Below are 23,865 nucleotides of genomic sequence, written 5' to 3' on the forward strand. Positions count from 1 at the left end.
CAAATAAAATCGCTACAAAGTAAAATCCAGGCTCGTAACGAGCGCATTAAGCTGCTGCTGCAGCGGGGAGCTCCCGAAGCGGAGCCCCTGCCCGACACCTAGGCACACTGCTACACTGTGGGCGGGGGTGCTCTATCGCCCCCTGCCCCAACCAACACCCAACACACCATCGGACACGAGTCATCGCTGCCACTCTAGTCTACTAAACTTAAATACCGTGTCGACAAGCTTCTAAGCAAGCCCTAGACCTTTGTGAACATTTTAAGAGAATATTATTTAGTGTTAGGAATTGAATTATATGTATAATGTATCATCACTGAGAGACAAAATAATTGGGGTTCAGGCAATCCATGCGTCCACGGAGCAGTGGCTGCTGCGTATCGAGGAACTGATGGTTCTCATTCTCCGGGCGGACCCTTACTACAAGCTGGCCGCCCCACCCGCCGTCGCCGCCCCCGCCCGCCGCAGCCCGCAGGGAGCTACCTACGCGGCGGCGCTGGGCGGCCAGCCAGCCCCGCCACTCCAGCAAGCCACCGCCCCGTCCCCACACCAGCCAACCCAACATCAAGCCGCGCCTTCCGAACCGGAGGCGTACGAACCTGACGAGAACGAAACCTCACTTAACATCATGATGAGTTCTGCCGAAAAAGTTAAGCAAAATAGAAGAAATCGTTCACCTAAAAGGCGAGATACACCGAAGAAAGTCAAAAAACCTAGCACCACCGAACAGCAGGTACCGTCAATCATCCCGACTACTGAAGAACTAGCTATTAAAATGACTTCCCATAAGGTACAAAAATCCAAGGTCTCGCCTACCCTTGCAACTCCGCCACCCGAGACTCTTCAAGCACAACCACTTACGACTAGCTTAGTGTCGTCTTCTTCCGGAGGACTTCTATCTTTACCCGAGTCTAGTCGGAATAGGTCAAAGAGTCCTCTCTGGGTGCCAGGATCTACTTCTTATGCGGATGTTCTAAGAGGAATCGAAGAACGAAGACTTGCGGAAATTCTCAACAAAAAGATTATTAGTGAATCTTCCCGACCTGTAATTTCGCGAAATGAATCACACGTTCTCGTAACAGAACAGTTCATTGATCCGATTCGTGATTATAGTGATCGATCTGAAGCCTTTTTGCAAACTGAATCTGTGGGTTTGTTAAATACCATTGTGCCGCATACTAAAAAAGTTGAAAAATCTATTAATATCCCCGGTAATGTTGATTATTACCAAAGTGAGAGTGACGTGCCATCTCGTTTGTCTGACGAGCTGAAGTTTTTGACAAGCGAGATTCAATATTCCAGTGTCACAAGTGATCTTGAGTGTTCCATTGATGCTCTTGCCGGGCAGTGCTTAGAGGATTACGAAATACCACCCCTTACGTACCCCGCGGAGTATTTTGCTGCTCAAGGGTTCCATCTTCCGCAACCAATGCCAGATTCTTTCGCAGGTATAACTTCTTCCGAGAAAGTGAAACCACCTTCAGTTCAAGAAGATAAAGATACCCACTTTGAAATTGTGGAACCGATAGAGTGCTTTGAAAATATTGATACTTATGTTGAAAAGTCTCTACCTGACATTAAAAAAGTACAATCGCACATATCCGATACTCCCGATGAGGAGCAAATCACTGAACCTGTATCGAAACCTTTAACGCAAGATTTCATACCAAACTTCTCGTATGCGCAAATGTTAACCCAAGGGCTCACACAAAAAACTCACCAGCCATCCAGTCAGCTAGAAATAAAAATGGCCGCTGAACCAATAAATAAAAATTCTGACAAATTCTACGATATGTCTCATTCGGGTGCTGAACAAGTCACTCGACATGATGACAATAAAAAACCTATCACGGAAACGGCAGCACCTAAGCTGAATCCGGTTCATAAAACATCTACTGATCCAGCTACCAAACTCTCTACAAAGGAGTTTGTTGCAGTGGATTCTTTAAAAAAGATAGGGAAAAAACGAATGAAGCCGAATAAATCGCGAATTATAAAAGAATTCATAGATAATGAAAAAGATGTCCCCGTCAATGTTGGAGAGTCAGCGCAATATCATGCTGCCATTGACGAGGAAAAGTCAATTGTAAATCCATTATCTACGGAACCTTCTGAAGATTTTATTTCGTCAGAAGCGATACTTGATATAAATGAAATAGTAGTTGACGATAGGAAAGAATTGGACTCAATTCATGAGGTAGAAATTTCATCGTCAAAAAAGAGAAATAAAACAAAAAAACCTAAAAAAATATTAGTTGATGATGTAGACCTAGCCCTCAGGGAAATCGAAATGAATGACAAACTGCTAAACGAAAAGCAGCTAAGTAAAAATAAATTCATCGCCAAAGAAGAACACTCTATGGAAACATCAGAAAAACCAAATATAGCGCCCATGAATTTTGACTCTGATAATAAAAAAAATAAGCGAAAGCCGAAACGTAACGAAAAAATTGATTCGATTTTTGTTAGTACTAATGAAATATCATCGCAAAAGGAAATTCCGCCTGAAATCGAAACTATTGGTAGAATTTTAAGCAAATCTACCATGAAAATTTCTACGGAAGTTATTAATTCAAATGTGAATATAATTATTGACGATACATCCTTAGATCAAGAAGGTACAAATAATAAACGTAGAGCTAAGCGCAATCATAAAAATGCTAATAAACATCATCCAATTGTCAAGGAAATACCATCTGTATCTAATGAAACAGACGCTAAATTTTTAATAGTTAGTGATACAACAACAGAAACCTCTATAGATGTTATCCATTCTTCTACAGAATTAAATGTCGAAAGCGTAATCGCAGATCCAATTATTAAGAAAAACAAACGAAAGACCAAACGTATTGACAGTAAAAATGAACTAATTGATGTCACCTCACAAAAAGATATTTCACCTGCATCTGAAGAAAGGGGTACACTTAAAACTCCGATTAGTGACATCGAAGTGGGAACTGCATTAGATATTACTCATTCTAAAGTGGAGATAAACATCGAGAAAATACCCGTACCCGTAGACCAAGAAAGTAAGAAAAGTAAACGTAAAACTAAACACAATAAAAATCTACCAAACGCCGCTAGTATCATTGAGCCACACTCGGATGATATGTCTACCCTGAAAGAAACTGACACTACTCTTCCACTGACAAGTGACTCTTCAGTGGAAGCAACATATTCAAGCTCGTTTATAAATGTCGAAGATACAACGGTAGACAAAGATACTAAGAAAAATAAACATAAGACAAAACATCCAACACCTATTAGTACTATTGACACCACGTCACAAGAGGAAATTGCAACATCTATTGTTCCAGATACTATCATAACATATAAACCAGCAGAAATCTCAGAAGATATTAGTATTTCCAGTCAGACTGTAATTATCGACGATGCGCCCATTCACCACGAAAGTAAGAAAAATAAGCATAAGTCAAAACACAGTGTAACTAAAAATCTACCATCTCCTATTAGTACTAGTGAAATCACTTCAGAAAAGGAAATCCCAAAATCATCTAATGAAACAGATACCGTCATAAGCGACGAATTAACAGAAGTGTCGAAGGATATTAGTATGTCTAGTCAGACTGTAGTTATCGATGAGGCGCCCATTCACCACCACATTAAGAAAAATAAGCATAAGTCGAAACATAGCGCAATTAAAAATCTACCAACTGCGATTAGTACTAGCGAGATCACTTCAGAAATGGAAGTTCTAACATCCCCCAATGAACCAGATACCATCATAAGCGACAAACCAACAGAAGCGTCGAATGATACTAGTATTTCTAGTCAGACTGTAATTATTGAGGATGCGCATATTCACCAAGAAAGTAAGGATGATAAGCATAAGTCAAAACACAGTGCAACTAAAAATCTACCAACTTCTATTGGTACTAGTGAAACCACACCACAAAAGGAAATGCCAACATCCTCTGTTGAACCAGATACTATCATACGTGATACACCAATAGAAACGTCAGAAGATATTAGTATTTCTAGTGACACTGTAATTATTGAGAATGCGCCCATTCACCACGACATTAAGAAAAATAAGCTTAAGACAAAACACAGTAAAACTAAAAAAATACCAACCCCCGTCATTCCTGAGATCATATCGCAAAGAGAAATTTCATTCTCCTCTAATGAACCAGATGAATTTATAACTGACAAAACTATAGAAACTTCAGAAGATACTAGTATTTCTAGTCATACTATAAAAATCGATGATGCTCATATTCGTCTCAACAGTACATCTGAACGTATACCAACTCCTGCAAGTATAAGCGAACCCATTCCAGAAAATGAAATTCAATGTATTGCTATTGAACCAGTCAGAATAAGTGACACGATGTCACAGACATTAGAATATGTTACCCTTTCTAGTGGAATTAAAAATAACGAAGACATGGATAATATTCAGACTTCGAATGATTCAAAGAAAAGACATAAGAAAAAGAAATCAAAGCACGATAAAGACGCGGTAAATAAGCCACCATCATGTTGTGCGCTAATTGAAGAAACAAACAAATACGTAGATCCACTAATTATACAATCTGTCACTGAGGGAGAAAACGAATCAAAATCTACTAATAATGAGTCTACCAAATGCGATGTAAAGAAAACAATAACCACAGAAATATCAACTTCGCAAAGTACTAATATTCGGTTGACTGAGACAAAGGAAATTTCAGGTGGAGTGGAAATAAAAGAACCAATCGTAATTAAAAAGAATATTGATAGTGTAAATCAACCTTCAACTACCAGAATTGTTCTTATCACTCACGAAGAAGTAAAAATGCAACCTGTATATCAAATGAAAATGCATTTACCTGATACAATTTGCAGTTTAGAAACAAGAGATGTTTCGATAGAAAAAGACGATTCGGTTATTGAAATCATTGAGCCAGTAACTTTGGAACAAAACACTTTACAAGCGACGACACCCACGACAACTTCTCTTGAATCAGTAGCTCTGAAGCAGTCTTTGGAACATGATATTATTAATAAAACGACAGAAATCTCTGTGGCATCTGACTTGATACAGCTATCTGTCGAAAGTGGCACATCAGATTCAATGCTAGCAGTCACGGTTTCTGAAAATTCGTCAGTACGTGAGGTATCACCAACGCAAGTCGTGCCTTTACTAACTACACCAATATCAGTTGTCTACCAACCAAACCAAGATTTACCAATTTCATCAGAATTTCCACATGTTGATGAAATTATGAGTTCCATAACAGAGTCATACAGTGAAGATAGGGTATCTCAAGTTATATTCGGTTCCGTTCAAGAAAGAATTCATACTGACACATTGGAAAAACCAAGCTCATCTAAAAAAAGTCAAAAATCCAAAAAAATACCACCCTTAGAAGGTGAAGACTTAGAACTTTACATTAGAATGCGGGATGTAAAAAAGAGAAAAACTGCTTTGAAAAATAAAAGTAAGAAGGAATCTGATGTACCTTCAGAATCTATAATTACAACAATTGATACAGAATCTAATACGTTTGTTAACAGCGAACCCGTTATTATCAATACTGCAGAGTCAACCTTAGAAAGTGTTTCTGATAAATCCACACATATAATAGATGCACCGAAGCAAACTAATGTTTCAGACGAAATAAAAGAAATTTCTGGTAATTTTACTCAAATTCCAGATATACCAACACCCCTATATCGGGAATGTGTCGAACCTGAGATTGAAACATTGACTGAGGTGACTGATTCAGTGGAACAGCAAACCGTTGACCCTGATCTTTTGGCTGGTTGTGTAGAATCACAAACTCCCGTTAAAAGTACCGAAGATAACTCAAAAGCTCCTGCTTCATCTAACATCTGTGGAGAAATTTATACCAACAAAGAAGATAAATGCACTGTCGAAGACGCTGATTTAAATCAGACTAAATATGAGAATTGGATTCAGGCTTTGAAAATTGATTTCAGTAACACATATAACTATTATGAAATTCACAGTTCTGAAAGAGAACATTATAAAATCAAATTGTCTTCAAATCTGCCAGATTTGCCACCAGTTCAATCATTCGAAAACTTGAAAGAATTGACACCTTCGTATGATATGGCCATGTTATCTGATGCAGAAAATCGATACTATTCCACCATGGCTAAAAATAAAATTTCGCTTTCTGAATCACTTCAAAACGTCGTCGAACTTGAAGATACAATAACTGTTACGTCGGAAAAAAATGATGCAATTTACACTTCAGATAAAATTACAGAAGAACTAGTAAAGGATGCATTTGAAAATATCCCCGTTAAAAAAACCGTACAATTTGATTTACCCGAAGAGGTGACTGCTACTGTTGAAGTTGCACAAGAACAAACGACAGTCGAAAAAGGAACTGTACAGGCAAAGCCTGATGCTGGGTTGCCTATCGACAAGGAAACTCAACCTACTAAGATTGTAACTGATGATGTCACAGTTCATAACACTGTTCAGCCCGATGTATCCAAAAACGTCGCCGAAATTGATATACTTAAAGAACAGTTACCAGTGGAAAAAGTTGTGGTTTCTGATAACGTCACGGTTCAGCAAACTGTTCAGCCTGATGCACCCGAAAAAGTCACCGAAATTGAAGTACTAAAAGAAGAGTCGCCGGTAGAAAAAGCTTTGGTTCAAGCAAAGCCTTACGCAGGGTTGCCTATTGATAAATCTTCGGATGCTTGGATGGATGTGTTAGATGAGCAATTTACTCTTTCCGACGATGAATCTGAACCTACTAAGATTGTAACTGACTACATCACAGTTCAACAAACTGTTCAGCCTAATGTATCCGAAAAAGTCACGGAAATTGATACGCTCAAAGACGAATTACCGATTGAAAAAGTTGTGGTTTCTAATATCGTCATAGTTCAGCAATCTGTTCAGTCTGATATACCCAAAAACGTCAGTGAAATTGAAGTACAAAAAAAAGAGTCGCCGGTAGAAAAAGATGTGGTTCAAGCAAAGCCTTACGCAGGGTTGCCTATTGATAAATCTTCAGATGCTTGGATGGATGTGTTAGATGAGCAATTTACTCTTTCCGACGATGAATCTGAACCTTCGATGAATGTAACTGATAGCGTCACAGTTCAACAAACTGTTCAGCCTGATGTATCCGAAAAAGTCACGGAAATTGATACACTCAAAGAAGAATTAACGATTGAAAAAGTTGTGGTTTCTAATATCGTCATAGTTCAGCAATCTGTTCAGTCTGATATACCCGAAAACGTCAGTGAAATTGAAGTACAAAAAGAAGAGTCGCCGGTAGAAAAAGTTGTGGTTCAAGCAAAGCCTTACGCAGGGTTGCCTATTGATAAATCTTCAGATGCTTGGATGGATGTGTTAGATGAGCAATTTACTCTTTCCGACGATGAATCTGAACCTTCGATGAATGTAACTGATAGCGTCACAGTTCAACAAACTGTTCAGCCTGATGTATCCGAAAAAGTCACGGAAATTGATACGATCGAAGAAGAATTACCGATTGAAAAAGTTGTGGTTTCTGATAACATCATAGTTCAGCAATCTGTTCAGCCTGATATACCCGAAAACGTCAGTGAAATTGAAGTACAAAAAGAAGAGTCGCCTGTAGAAAAAGTTGTGGTTCAAGCAAAGCCTTACGCAGGGTTGCCTATTGATAAATGTTCAGATGCTTGGATGGATGTGTTAGATGAGCAATTCACTCTTTCCGACGAAGAATCTGAACCTTCGATGAATGTAACTGATAGCGTCACAGTTCAACAAACTGTTCAGCCTTTTGTACACGAAAAAGTCACCGAAATTGATGTACTAATAGGAGAGTCGCCGATAGAAAATGTTGTGGTTCAACCAAAGCCTTACGCAGGGTTGCCTATTGATAAATCTTCGGATGCTTGGATGGATGTGTTAGATGAGCAATTTACTCTTTCCGACGAAGAATCTGAACCTTCGATGAATGTAACTGATAGTGTCACAGTTCAACAAACTGTTCAGCCTGATGTATCCGAAAAAGTCACGGAAATTGATACACTCAAAGAAGAATTACCGATTGAAAAAGTTGTGGTTTCTGATATCGTCATAGTTCAGCAATCTGTTCAGTCTGATGAACCCGAAAACGTCAGTGAAATTGAAGTACAAAAAGAAGAGTCGCCGGTAGAAAAAGTTGTGGTTCAAGCAAAGCCTTACGCAGGGTTGCCTATTGATAAATCTTCAGATGCTTGGATGGATGTGTTAGATGAGCAATTTACTCTTTCCGACGATGAATCTGAACCTTCGATGAATGTAACTGATAGCGTCACAGTTCAACAAACTGTTCAGCCTGATGTATCCGAAAAAGTCACGGAAATTGATACACTCAAAGAAGAATTACCGATTGAAAAAGTTGTGGTTTCTGATAACGTCATAGTTCAGCAATCTGTTCAGCCTGATATACCCGAAAACGTCAGTGAAATTGAAATACAAAAAGAAGAGTCGCCCGTAGAAAAAGTTGTGGTTCAAGCAAAGCCTTACGCAGGGTTGCCTATTGATAAATCTTCGGATGCTTGGATGGATGTGTTAGATGAGCAATTTACTCTTTCCGACGATGAATCTGAACCTACTAAGATTGTAACTGACTACATCACAGTTCAACAAAGTGTTCAGCCTAATGTATCCGAAGAGGTCACGGAAATTGATACGCTCAAAGAAGAATTACCGATTGAAAAAGTTGTGGTTTCTGATAACGTCATAGTTCAGCAATCAGTTCAGCCTGATATACCCGAAAACGTCAGTGAAATTGAAGTGCAAAAAGAAGAGTCGCCGGTAGAAAAAGTTGTGGTTCAAGCAAAGCCTTACGCAGGGTTGCCTATTGATAAATCTTCAGATGCTTGGATGGATGTGTTAGATGAGCAATTTACTCTTTCCGACGAAGAATCTGAACCTTCGATGAATGTAACTGATAGCGTCACAGTTCAACAAACTGTTCAGCCTGATGTACCCAAAAAAGTAACCGAAATTGAAGTAGTAAAAGAACAGTTGCCGGTGGAAAAAGTTGTGGTTCAAGCAAAGCCTTACGCAGGTTTGCCTATTGATAAATCTTCGGATGCTTGGATGGATGTGTTAGATGAGCAATTTACTCTTTCCGACGAAGAATCTGAACCTTCGAAGAACGTAACTGATAGCGTCACAGTTCAACAAACTGTTCAGCCTGATGTACCCAAAAAAGTCATCGAAATTGAAGTACTAAAAGAAGAATCGCCGATAGAAACAATAGTCGTTCAAGCGAAATCTTCTGATGAGGTGCCTATCGATATTTCTTCATCCGAAACCTGTGAGTGTCCCCTCCTTAAGGTAACTTCAGAAAGTATTCATATGACTTTTGATTCTGATGGAGTTAGTCAAGTTATAAAACCAAAGCATAAAAGTAAGAAAAGGAATAAGAAACTTTCCTGCGATGATTTACTCATTGACAAAACTGAAGTTTTACTGGAACAAGAAATTATTCCAGCCGTCGATGATTCGTCCGCAGCATCCGAAACGGTTCCATTATCTCAGGAAATTGTTACTGAAAATCTCACCGTGAAACCAGAAATTTTGACTGAAAAACCATCCCTAATCCCCTATGTTGACGACACGCAAGTTAAAAAACGTAAGCACAAAAGCCAGAAAAAACACAAAAAACCTACATCTGACTCTCTCGATTCTCTTAGTAAAACTGAAGTATCAAAGATCGACGAAAGTATCGTTATATTAAGTGATTCTTCCACTGTTTTATCACACGATGACACTGTAGTGAGAAATATAGACATCGTTGACGATTTACCTGAAGACAATATTTCGAACATTGAAATAGAAACCATCATTATTCAACGCACTGTGGACCCTGATTTGTCTGAAAAAATCACTGAAATCGAAGTAACCAAAGAAGAACCTATGGTGGAAAAAATACCGATCCAAGCAAAGCCTTATGCAGGGTTACCAATCGATATGTCTTCTGATGCTTGGATGGATGTTTTAGATGATCAATTCACCCATTCCGAAGAAGAATTGGAATTTTTTACTGACAAAAGCACGGTACGACAAACTGTTCTGTCAGATGTGCCCGAAAAAGTCATCTTAACTGAAGTACCATTAGAAAAAACCCCAGCCATAGAAGAAATTAAGGACTCTTCTATTGAACCTAGATACCCAGTAGATACGGAGTTGACTAAGACTGAAGTTGTCCCTGATACGAGCGGTGTACCAGACGAATCAATAAAACTTGCAAAAAAATCAAAGAAACGCAATAAAAAATCTCCAAAGGAGACTGGAAAAGTCGAAAATATTAGCATCGTTGAAGATGTTGACAAAACTTATCAAAAATCGGATACTTGTTCAGCCCAGCCCATTAATGTATGGACAAAATTAAATTTAGAAGGAAAAACTTACGCGGAAGCTGTAGCTGAAGGTTTAATTGGTCAAAGTGATGTAACAGTTACAGAAATTAAAAGGGAAATATATGTTGATTCAAAACTAATGAAATCTGAGCGTCAAAGTGACTCACAAGAAAGGGAAAAAGATGCTATCGATCGCATAGATTCTAAAGTTTTAATTGAAAACATCAAAACTGAAACACCTGCAAGTGAAGAAACGCTACCTGATTTAAATGCATTATCTATAAAAGTTGGAGAAACCGTTGCTCAATTAAGTACCCTTGCAGACGAACCAGTGAAACAAACTAAGAAATCAAAGAAACGCAAAGATAAAAAACAGAAGCCTGAACATCAGAAAGTCGATAGTGATATTGCTGATTCGCAATTAATATTGGTGACTCCTTGTCCAACTGATTCCATTGACACATTAATCGATCACGTTAATAAAGTCAGCCCGCAGAATGAAACTAAAAATTACGCTGGCCTTCCAATCGATAGTTCATCTAGTGAATGGATGGACGTTCTAAATGAAAATTTTTCGCTGTCAGATGATGAATCACTCGTGGTTCTAGAGGAGAAACCAAAAAATGACCAATCTGAAAGTAAATATTCCGTGTTAGATTCGGGGTTAGAACAATTAGAAACATTACAGACATCCACAATAGATGAAGTTACATTGGAAACTTCACAAATTACAACCCAAACATGTGTTTATTCCAGAAGTTCTATTGATAATACTTCTGACTCCTGTAAGAATGTACGACTTGAAAGTGTACAAAATGAAGACAATATACCCATATCTGGTACTGAGATTGCACCATTAACCGATGATTTATCCTTTGAATTTGGTCCGTCTAAGTCTTCGATTCTACTATCTACCAATTCAGACGGTTATTTGGAAGAAGGAAAAAATCTTGAACTTTTAACATCAAAGCCGAAACCTTATGCGGGCCTTCCTATTGATGGTTCATCTACCGATTGGATTAATGTATTAGAGGAGCCTTTCGCCGTGCCTGAAGATGAGGAACATGCACAAGTGCAGCAATCTTCAGAAACAGCAGGCGATCTTCAAATTCCAGATCTACCTTCTACTCTTACAAAAATTTCTAAAGAGGGTCCAGAAGACAGCCAAATGTGGCAAAACATATCTGATGTACAACAGTCGCAAAATAATCTTATGCGTGAAACGTTTGTTAATCCAGAATCAGTAAAATCTGAAAGTTCTGCGAACGTTTGGATAGATATGTTAAATGAAACCTTTGGTAAAAACTTTGAAAATACTGGTCAATCTAACCTTCAGACTTGGGGCGGTGACGTCCAACAATATAAGAATTCTTTTGATACTTCGAACATACATAAATCTACGAATGTTTGGAAAGATATTGTGAATCCGACGGCTTCGTCAGTTGGAGATGTTAGTCAAACAGATTATCCTACGTACGATCAATGGACCGGACAGCAAGCGTTCGATTCTGCTGAGCTAAAACCTGAACAAGAATTACACATCATAGAGGAAAAATATATTGATCATCCAGACAGTCAATCATCAATTTTATGGAGGCAGTTTGATACTAACGCTGAATTTTCTAATCTGCCACCGGCCGCAAGCTCACCGGAAGACAAGAAAACGATACAGCATGAATATAAAAGAAACAAATCGCCAATTCATGACCTTCGAGACTTACTTCCAGAGATTGAATCTATTCCAGAATTTAAGCCATCAGAACCTAAATTCTTTTCGCTTCTCTCGGCAGATGCTCCAGAATTCAAGCCTTCCCAAAAAATATTCCCCAGTGAGCAAATATCAAGTTGTCACTTTGAAAATGTGTTTTCTGGTGAAAAATCTTTAACTGAAGTAACAAATACAAAGGAAGTGACGGATTCTTTCATAAATACTGAGAAAGAAAATATTGGCATCGTAAAACCTACGGTGATATTAAAGGACATAGATGATTCGTTTACTAAACCACCATCGCCTGTAGACGAGTCTTATATAGAAACAATTCCGACTTCCAGTCCATTGCTAACAAGTGCTGAAGAAAATACCCGAGAAATAAGTACTTTCCCGGAAGAAACTGTGAAGCCAAATAAGAAGTCGAAGAAACGCAAAGATAAAAAACCTAAGATTGAGTCTAAAATAGCTGAAGATGATAATATCACTACGATCAGTATTACTCCACAGCCAAAACCGGAAACTTCTTGTTCGGAGGAACCCATCAACGTATGGAAAAAACTCAATTTAGAAGGAAAAACTTATGCAGAAGCAGTTGCAGAAGGGTTGATAAGTCATGGAGATATTACATTTTTGGAAATGTTCAAAGAAACATCTAAAGTTCCTGATTTAGTACAAACTAAAACTCCTCCACGTGAAAGCGACCCGCAAGTCACCGAAGTTAAAACTATTATCAGCGTCGAAGTAAAAACGGAAACGCCCAAAATATCTGATATTCAGGAAGAAATTGAATACGAACCGGCCACTCCTATGATCACACCCAAGGTTATCGCAATTGAGAATATCGAAGATCAAATTAACTCAGAAAACGTGCTACCATCTAAAAAAGAAAGTGTCTCATGGGCTAATATTGTTAGCAGTAAAAATGTTTTAGAGGGTTTAGTTCACGAAACGGAAAAACACGTTGTTCAAGAAAGGAAATCAAGAATTGATAACCATCCATCTATTTGTATTGACCCTGTTCATGAAAGTATTCCACTTAAAGCTGAAGAAGAGAAAACAGATGATGATGGTTTTATGGCAGTACCTTTAAAAAATAAACGCTCTAGATCGCGTTCAAAATCTTCATCTAAAACACATGATAGCTCAACAATTTGCCATGAAAAAGGAAAAGACGTATCAGGCGGAAATAATGTTTCAAAAAAAAATTCAGAGCAAAAAAGTTTGAAAGTCAAGGATAATGTGTCGTCCCCAAAGACTGGAAAACCCAAAGCCAAAACTCAAGATCTTCAAGACGATCTACAGAGCTCTACTCCATTTGATGCTGAAATATTGCTGACAAAAAATGTTGAATCATCGGTTATAGCTGATGCTGGAGATACAAAATTGAACATCGACATTTCTAAAACGAAACCCAAAAAAGAAAAGAAACGTGTAAACCTTATCGAAGAGAGTACTGTTTTAATCGACGCAGTGTCAATAGTGAGTATTCCAATCCTAACGGAAAAACTAGATGTTGATTTAAACCCAGTTGATGCGGTCAGTAACAAAAAATCTAAATCGAAGAAGAAGAAGAATAAAAGTCCACCACCTTCTAATTTAGTACCTGCTGATCAATCGCCTGTTACATCTGAAATTGAGTCAGGTGATAAATCTGTTTTGCCACAAAAAGATATTTCTAATGAGGACGTCACTGTTATTAAAGATTTATCCAATGCAAGCGGATCTCCCGTACCTCAACTAGAAGTGACTTCTGATGGAATTCATATCACACATGATTCTCACGAAGTTAGTCAAGTTAGAAAGTCAAAGCATAAAAGTAAGAAAAGAAATAAGAAACTTCCCTGCGATGAAGTGGATTTACCCATTGATGAAACTGAAGTTTTGGAGAAAGAAGAAATTATTCCAATCATAGATGAATCTTTCATAACAACCGAAATTGTTTGTGTTTCAACTCCTCCTGAAGAGTTGCCAATAGAGAAGGTGGTCGATTCTGGTAAAGTCACAGTACAGCAAACTATTCTGACCGATTCACCCGAAAACGTCACAGATATTGAAATACTAAAAGAAGAGATGCTGGTAGAAAAAGTTGTGGTTCAACCAAAGCCTTACGCAGGGTTGCCTATTGATAAATCTTCAGATGCTTGGATGGATGTGTTAGATGAGCAATTTACTCTTTCCGACGATGAATCTGAACCTACTAAGATTGTAACTGACTACATCACAGTTCAACAAAGTGTTCAGCCTAATGTATCCGAAAAAGTCACGGAAATTGATACGATCGAAGAAGAATTACCGATTGAAAAAGTTGTGGTTTCTGATAACGTCATAGTTCAGCAATCTGTTCAGCCTGATATACCCGAAAACGTCAGTGAAATTGAAGTACAAAAAGAAGAGTCGCCTGTAGAAAAAGTTGTGGTTCAAGCAAAGCCTTACGCAGGGTTGCCTATTGATAAATGTTCAGATACTTGGATGGATGTGTTAGATGAGCAATTCACTCTTTCCGACGAAGAATCTGAACCTTCGATGAATGTAACTGATAACGTCACAGTTCAACAAACTGTTCAGCCTGATGTACCCGAAAAAGTCACCGAAATTGATGTACTAATAGGAGAGTCGCCGATAGAAAATGTTGTGGTTGAACCAAAGCCTTACGCAGGGTTGCCTATTGATAAATCTTCGGATGCTTGGATGGATGTGTTAGATGAGCAATTTACTCTTTCCGACGAAGAATCTGAACCTTCGATGAATGTAACTGATAGTGTCACAGTTCAACAAACTGTTCAGCCTGATGTATCCGAAAAAGTCACGGAAATTGATACACTCAAAGAAGAATTACCGATTGAAAAAGTTGTGGTTTCTGATATCATCATAGTTCAGCAATCTGTTCAGTCTGATGAACCCGAAAACGTCAGTGAAATTGAAGTACAAAAAGAAGAGTCGCCGGTAGAAAAAGTTGTGGTTCAAGCAAAGCCTTACGCAGGGTTGCCTATTGATAAATCTTCAGATGCTTGGATGGATGTGTTAGATGAGCAATTTACTCTTTCCGACGATGAATCTGAACCTTCGATGAATGTAACTGATAGCGTCACAGTTCAACAAACTGTTCAGCCTGATGTATCCGAAAAAGTCACGGAAATTGATACACTCAAAGAAAAATTACCGATTGAAAAAGTTGTGGTTTCTGATAAATTCATAGTTCAGCAATCTGTTCAGCCTGATATACCTGAAAACGTCAGTGAAATTGAAGTACAAAAAGAAGAGTCGCCGGTAGAAAAAGTTGTGGTTCAAGCAAAGCCTTACGCAGGGTTGCCTATCGATAAATCTTCTGATGCTTGGATGGATGTGTTAGATGAGCAATTTACTCTTTCCGATGAAGAGTCTATACCAACGAATCTTGAAGCTGAAACCATCATTATTCAACATACTGTTCAGTTTGATGTGCCTGAAAATGTCTCTGAAATCGATTTACGAAAAGAACATACTACAGGAGAAAAATTACCTCTCCAAGAAACGAGTGATTCTCCTGTTGTTTTACAGCGAGAAGAAAGTTATCTCTTAAGCAGAGAGCCCGTCGAGAAAATCGAATCATCTATCGTAATGCCTCTACAAAATATCATTACTGAAAATTTATCCAATATACAACAAGAAATTGCGAGTAGTAATACATCAGTTGAAAATGATTCAATTGAAGCTCACGTAAAAAAACCGAAGCATAAAAGTCATAAGAAAAATAAAAAAACCGCACTGGGCTCAAACATCGAAGAAAAATTGACGATATTAGATGATTTGTCGGAGACGGGTGACTCACTAATTGTTTTACCTCATCGTGAAATCGTTTCGACCATAAAGGTATCCGAAGCAATTGAATCGCCCATTGTTTTACCCTCGCAGGAAATCTTTACTGAAAAATTAAAAATTTTAAAAGACTCTGGCGACTCTCTTGTTCAAGAACCTCTGTATGAAAGTCGAAAGGAACTTGCTTCTGAGTCGTCCGATTTCGCTATTGATGATGCCGAAGTATTAAATATCGGAGACAAGATCATAAAATTAGATGACGTACCTGAGATAAGCGATTCTTCTAATGTTTCAAGTTATCAAGCAAATGTTCCTTTTCTGGAGGAATCCGCAGAAAAAAGTGCTTTGCCTACTATTCATCAAGAAAATGCCAGTGAAAATATTAATATCGTAGACGGTTTAATCGAAACAAAAGAAACAGTTTGTGTAGAAGTAAAAAAACCGAAAAATAAAAGTCAGAAAAAACATAAAAAATACACACTTGAGTCTACCAATCCTCCTCTTGACAAAGCCGAGATCGTTATAAAAGAAGAGCGTGTAATTACTGTAGATGATATACCTCAAATAACGGGTTCCTCGATCATTTTATCTAAAAAGGAAGTCGTGTTAGATAATACAATCATTCACGATTCGGAGGACTTGCAAGTCAAAAAGCCTAAACATAAATCTCAGAAAAGAAATAAGAAACACATTTCTTACGCTGCCGAATTGCCAAGTGATACTAATTTAGTTTCAAAGATAGAACTTTTACCGGTAAATACGGAGTTAATTCCCAAAGAAGAACCGAAGTTGGCGATTTTATGTTCAGACTCGTCTGACGTAGTTGAGGATGTTGTCAAGGTTACGTATTCTAATATTCTCACAAAATCCGTTGATTCTACTGAAACTTATGACATTCAAGTAGACCAAGAAACAAAAAATAAACCGCTCGAAATAGAAGATATTAAAAAATTGTCATTTGTTGAAATTTCTGAAGTTCAAAATATTGAGTTTAAAACTGACGATGCAGACAGGTCTCAAACTAATAAAAAATCCAAAAAGAAGAAAGACACCAAACATCAAAACTTCCCCCACGACCCTAATGATAATATCGCAATAGACGCACCAGAACAATGCGTAGAGGTAGCCACGCCACCAGTAACGGAAAATATCGTTATGTTGGAATCTACAGTTCAACACACCACCGATGAAATAAATAGAAAGAACAAGATAAAAAATAAACAACAACCGTTTGACATGCAACCACATTTCACCGTGTTTGAGCCACTAAAACCAGCTGAAAAAATTGATTCCGCTTTTGAAATTTTATCGGAGGCTATTGTTACCGGGTGCGTTATTCCAGATAAAAACAAAATGATTGAATCACCGGTTTTATTAAGTAGTCAGTTAACATTTTCAGATGAAAAAGAATCTGTTATAAATGTTACTCCGTCAGAAATTATCAAAACTTTTTCAGATGTAACTACTACTGATATTAACGAAACGAAAATTTCTCACGAATCAATTACAAGCTCTACAGATGCTGAAAATAACACAACAGTTAAAAAGTCCAAAAAAAAGAAGAATAAAGGTAAAATAGTAGATGGCTCCGAAGAAAACGTTCGTGATATGACTGAACATGCTCCAACCATGGATATTCCTGAAATTATTACGCTAGAAACAATCCAAAATATTGATAAGCTGTCTGATAATTCCGTTTGTGATGTTATTTCCGTGCCAGAACAAGGAATTGATTCTTCATCAATAAGTATCGATACGACCGTAACTCATATTACTTTACTTCCTAATGTCGCAAAGGAGGAACGTTCCATTGTTGAACCATGTAACCAGGATTTAGAGGGAATTGAGGGATGTTTAAATGACGATACTAATAACGCAACTGTCCAAACTGAACAAAATGCTCCCGAAAATATTCAGCCTGAAACGATGCCTTTCGAAACAGATGATTCCGATAAACATCTCTACGATAGTACAGAAAACTTGCTTTCTAATGTTAAACACGATGATCGTTTTTGGATAGAAAAGTGTAAATATCACGATGCTGAAAGAGACTGGCAAATAATTCTTGCCGGAATACTAAACAAATCTTTACAATCAACTCAGTCGTATGAAGAAAGTGAGCGCAAGGATCCAGACGACGATAGTGATCCCAATTCTCGCGGTCCGCCGCCAGATAATTCTAATAAATTTAACAATGGCAATCTCCCCAACTCAATGACTGATTTCGGAAGCGTAGACTTACCGGGAGGAATTTGCAGTTGGAGGGATCAAAGCACCTATTTGAGTCCAGAGCCGCTCTTACAATCCACCTCCAGTAATGACGAGCTCATTCCTGTAGATAACGAATCAGAACTCGCAGATACTAACACCGAACCCGTTATTGAGGATACACTAACCGTCTCCACGTCCACACATCCAATGCCTTCCACGATGACCCCCGAATTCCCTCCTGCACAATCCATAACAGGAATAGCAGTTGACAGCAGGGAGCAGCCATCTGCACTGATAGCACCAGCTATCAACATCAAGGTGAATAATCGAGAGTACATTTTATGTGTGAAATTAATCTTTAATTTTCAGTTTTCCAAAGCCCGCATGTTTTAGCATTTAATCAACTAATGGCCCATAGCTAGCTCCTCCTGATTTCAAAGCGTCTAATTAACGATAAGTTTTGTCTGGTGTAGATCGAGTTTGTTTACAGACTGACGATCGCCGTACAAGATTTATTTTATCTTTCAGGTGCTGATTGGAGCATGCTTTTTCTAAATGTCATGAAATCATAGTTTTCTATTTGTCGTACGAAATCAATTTGACTTTTTTCAATATTATATCTAACTAATTAGTTCGTAAACCTGTCGGCTTGAATAATTTCTTGTTTTTGTTATGAAAACTTTGCGTGTTTCTTTTGTACGAATTTTATAATAGAGTTACTCATTAGTTAGGTTCATAAAATTATTTGTACCACTATTAGCCCTTGTAGCATTCCCACAATTCTGAAATTGTGGAAAAGTTTTTTCTGGTTTATTTTAGTTTCTAGGTAAACATATTTAGTACCTTTTTTTAGCATGTCATTTATCTTTAATCTTTACTAGAATACTGTTCAGCTTTCGTAACTATTCGGCGTAAACATTGTCTACAATTGCAATTGATATTTCTATATATATTTCAAATATTTATATTTCTCTATCTAGTGGTATAAATTCTCCAATAGTTAATTATTTTCATTATCCCCAAAACTTTTATTATACCGATAAGATCCTCTACCAAGCAAGAAATCTTTTTTTACATTAGTTCTACACAGGAGCACAGGGGATGCTGTGTGGGGGTATTTTTATGGAAGGAAGGAGAGAAAGTTCTGGGAAGGAAAAATGTATGATAGGTGGGTAGGAATCTGGGGTAAATGTGTCCAGGAGTGACGGACGTATGAATCCATCCCTCCCACTGCGATGCAATGCTATAGGTAGAGATAGTCCGGCTGGAGAGGTCAAAAGGTCTCCCTCAACCAGTCTCCCTATTCGGCCCGCCACGCAGTAGGTGGGCAAACGAATCGGCCTCCAAGACTTAGTCAAACCTCACCCCATGAACACGGGCACCCTTGCTAAGTCCTCAAACGTAGCGAACCACTTGGGGGTGACCTATGGCAGGGGTGTTGATTATCCAATAAATGATTCCCGGGCAGCGGTACCTGTACCCGCCTCCCAAATTGTACTCTGCGTAAGTTAATTTAAAACGACATCTACTGTTTTCTATTTACTGGCGATGTACGACAGTACTGTCAGTAAAATATAGTTCCTGGGAGCACAGAAAGAGACCAGACAACTTAGCAGTTCCCGAATGCGCATGTTTTTTCGCTTTGTTGTGTTGTGTGATTGGCTGTGTTGTGTTGTGTTGATGTATCCCAAGCGGCTCGCACACCGTATTGATTGCTTGATGATACCGTCCCCAGGATTCTCTAGCTATCGAGATGGAAGCCCTGGTTCGAGACCTCACCAGGACGGAGGACAGGCTGAAGGACTTGCCCGCGGACACTTTACAGGAAATGTTGGACGAGATCCTTGTGAGTAACACTTTTCACATTCAGAAAGCCATTTAATTTCTACAATTCCTAATATTATTTCAACACATTTGCTTTTTTATTAATTGAAAACAATGGCTTTCTAAATACTCTAAATCTTCTCCTAGTCATATAAGTGATTTAATTTAGTTTTTTTTCGTAATCATTAAGTTTATTGTTTACCAAAGTTTTATACCATTAAAAATGCGCTTCTTTGTAACCTCCCTATTATCTAAATGAATTAATTAATTAATGTAACTTATTTCCGTAGTTTTATATGAATACTTTTGGATTCTTTAATTATTATTTGGTATTGTTTCTTTATTAAAAACTACTCACAATTAGTAGATTTCAAGAAGTAGTAAAGTGGGTGTATTTCTTTGACATTTAAATATTTAAAGTTTTTCCAATAAATTTGAATTTGACCTCCCCTGCCTTTCAGTGAATGGAGGGACTCTAGAAATAATAGGAAAAGCCACAAAAAAAACATAACTTTTTTCGTCCTTTATAAAAAAATAATTAATACGTAAGCGTCTTTCATAATCTCATCTTTAATACCTTGTGAAGGACGCCAAATTTAAAATCAGTATTTTTTTATTTGTACATAATCATAATACTGTTTGGTTTTCTAGTTCTAACTTAGTTCATCCCATAAGTAATATTTCTAATACATATTGTTTCCATCAATACTGGAACCCAGGCTTTGAATATCATAAAGGAAATCCATAATAAAATCATTACCGTAATTAAACCAAGGCAAAACTCGAATAATAAAACTAGAATTTTGGCAAGTCCATCTGTTCTCAATTAGTGGTATTGATAACATACCATTAGAAAATGTTATTTTCGTATGTGAATGAATGTTTAATAATAATAATTTCAACCGAAGCAAACTGTAGTTCAATCATTACATCATTGACTGTTTCAGATCTGATGCCATTGCTTACCTCACTAATAAAACGACAGCTCACGATAAAATATATTTGAATGAAAGTTGATTATGATCTTTTATTAGTGTTATCGTTATTAGTAATCGTTACCATATTGCGTTTTATGTACCATATCAAGGTTTTAACTCTGAAATCCGATGGTAAATTTCCTCGCCCTATTTGTTTTTCAATGTTTTCCAGATTTGTTGCTCTTTTTCTAACACTTGTGTTGCGAAATTTTAGGAGCTCTTAGCTCTTACGATGTTAGAAGCAACCCGACAGCACTATCCAAATCCGTGGTGAATAAGACCCGGAATGTTGAACGTACCTATTTTTATGTTACTCTTATCTTATGGTACGTACAGTGGTGCCTCACACAACGAACTTAATTCGTTCCAGGAGCAAGTTCGTTATGCGAAAAGTTCGTTATGTGAAACGCGTTTTCCCATAACAATACATGTTAAAAAAAATAATTCGTTCTGTAGCATAAAATATGGTAAGATGACATAAAAAAAAGATAAATTTTTTGTTATTATTTTTATTTAGATACATCTAAAAACATAATGAAAAAAACACACATTTTTTAATTTTAAGAAATAATCGAATCTTGCACATCTTCATCCATTTTCCGCCGATGGTGCGCAAAAGAGAAATCACCTTCCTGCTTTTTTTAGAACCCATCATATAAAAAAAATGTTGAGTTTATCTTAAAAGGACGACTGCCGTGATACGTGTGCGATTTAATTCGTAATGAAGAACGATTGCTGCGATACGTGCGTAAGTTAAGCGTACTACGCAGTGACTAACGAGTCTAACGACTGCCTGCGCGGGAGGATGCAATTAATCGGCAGTGATCGTAGAAGATCGGGCGACTTCGTTGTGTGAAGCGAAGTTCGTTGTGTGAAGCGAAGTTCGTTGTATGAATCGTGAAATGAACGAAAGGGAAGTTCGTTGTGTGCAGCATTCGCTGTGCGAGGCGTTCGTTGTGTGAGGCACCACTGTATACATTTTCGAACCGAAACGCGAATCGAGTAACGAATTACGGGAAAGTAACGAAGCAACTGCAAGCGGCTTTTCGCGCCATTTACGGTTGCTTCGTTCCTTTCCCATACGTTGAGGTTCAGTTCGGCAGTTCGGCTCGCGTATTTATATGTAGCATTAAAGAAACCTGTATTTAACTTTTTAATGTAAGAAAGTGATAAAGTATAACTTTACTAAAACACGCAATTTTGCAAACTTAGAAGATAATGGTCCCGGGTTAAAGATATAGATTGCTCCATATTTTGGACGTCTTGTGGTTGTTTTACTCGATTACTAGGGAAGAAAAACAGTATAATAGTACCATTAAGTTTAAACGCGGCGTTTGTTATAATCTACATGTTTATAGGTGGCGCTAATTTAATTATTTTATTTTATTATTAAAATACGCATAACGCAAGTTATGCTTTACAATATTAAGACGAATTATTTGTTTGCGCCCGTATATACGCAATTTGAATATGAAAAATTGCTTTGTCCGTATAAAAACTCAATTCTTTCAAGAAAGGCATACAAATACAGTATTGGATTGAATCATCGATACAATATTGTATTTGTATGCCTTTATCGAAAGAATTGAGTTTTTAAACGACCAAAAGTATTTAATCATATTCATATTGCATATGTACGGGCGCGAACAAATAATTATATTCTTAATATTGTAAAGCAATACCTTGCAAAAAGCTTATTATAATAAAATTAATTCATTAACGCCATCTATGAACACGTGGAATATAATATAGTGTCGCTTTTAACCTTAATCATATTTTTTGTTGTTGTTGTAGCGCACAGCAAACAAGAATTCAAATATGAATTTTATAAATCAATAAATTCGTTTCGCCGATAAGGTTCTTCGTAATCCGAAAAGTACCCACACTAACACAGTGCATTATGTACCATTGTGTTATAACCTCAGAGTAGGTGATAAAATGTCCAAACAAAATGAAATTGTTTGTTACGCTCGGCGAACCCGCCTACCGGTGGTCATGAATATTTTACAAGCGTGCCTCTGCCCGAGAAATATGTGTGTGTGTCTTGCCATACCTAACCTAACATAATAATATATATGTTCAGAGTTAACTTTATTTCGTATATAGAATCGCGTTTATTGGTGCGAGTTATAGACAATGACCTTGGTCCGCTGACCCTGGCCGCCAATCGATTCGCAGCTGATGTTTGTCGTCAAACTTTTATTTACAGCCCACTTTTGTATATGTAAAAACCTTATCTTTGCTACGTGTTATCGTTTTTATGGATACCTGCCGATAACACTCGCAATGTTTATGTTAGATTGAAGATTAGGTAACGGTTGCAATCCTTTTGCGTTACCCAAAATTGGTCCATATCCAACGTATCTTATCTTATATGTAAGTCAGATAACTAAACTACTAACTGCGTCATCAGTTTCTTTTTCCAGCAATCTTTTTTTTAATCCCTAATTACTGTTTAAAAGAAGCTTTTAATATTGTAGAGCTTTTTTGTAAGTTATTACTATCTCGTCGAAACGTGTTCCTCTATTAGAACGCGATAAGTGGTGCGCGTAGACTAGATTATTTAGTTTTAGTGAAGTACAATTGGAGGTAAAAAAGTGGAACCTAATTTTTCGCTTCATGTCTCATCTAAATATATACATCAATGGTTATAATATGTATAATCCGAACTTTCAGTGTAAAGCTATCAGGCCCATTCAGATTTAGAGGAAAAAAACAGCTGCAAGCAATCACTAAAAAGGTTGCAACAATCTGAGCCGCGCCAAGCTTATTTTAACGCTTGTTTCACATCTTATAATATGGATGACGACGGATTGTATGGGTTGTTTACAAACTGTGTTCAGAATGAATGGGTGAGTTCCTTAAAATATGCTTTATCCCATCGTCTAAGAATGTCTTGAGTCCAATAATAAACCAAAAATGATCGTTCAGATGTTTTGGCCGACAAACGTTTTGGCTTTTCTTTTCATAAGGTATTACGAATCACATCTTTACTTATGATTTATTTATCTT

General features: G+C 37.4%; 1 protein-coding gene across 10 annotated transcripts in view; it reads left to right on the forward strand.

Annotated features, from left to right (window-relative positions):
• Msp300 (Muscle-specific protein 300 kDa) overlaps positions 1-23,865 on the forward strand; it is a 280,129-nt gene that overhangs the window by 215,797 nt on the left and 40,467 nt on the right. For 9 of the 10 annotated variants that reach the window (XM_089635781.1, XM_089635784.1, XM_089635785.1 and 6 more), the window contains 2 exons: positions 344-18,370; positions 19,788-19,898. In XM_089635781.1, the coding sequence (XP_089491907.1) occupies positions 344-18,370; positions 19,788-19,898 (18,138 nt within the window). The remainder of the gene's footprint in view (positions 1-343; positions 18,371-19,787; positions 19,899-23,865) is intronic. The other variant, XM_089635783.1, reaches the window with a different exon arrangement.

The sequence above is a fragment of the Hesperophylax consimilis genome, chromosome 9, assembly GCF_061612785.1.
Source record: "Hesperophylax consimilis isolate HC1 chromosome 9, BYU_Hcon_1.0, whole genome shotgun sequence".
NCBI lineage: Eukaryota > Metazoa > Arthropoda > Insecta > Trichoptera > Limnephilidae > Hesperophylax > Hesperophylax consimilis.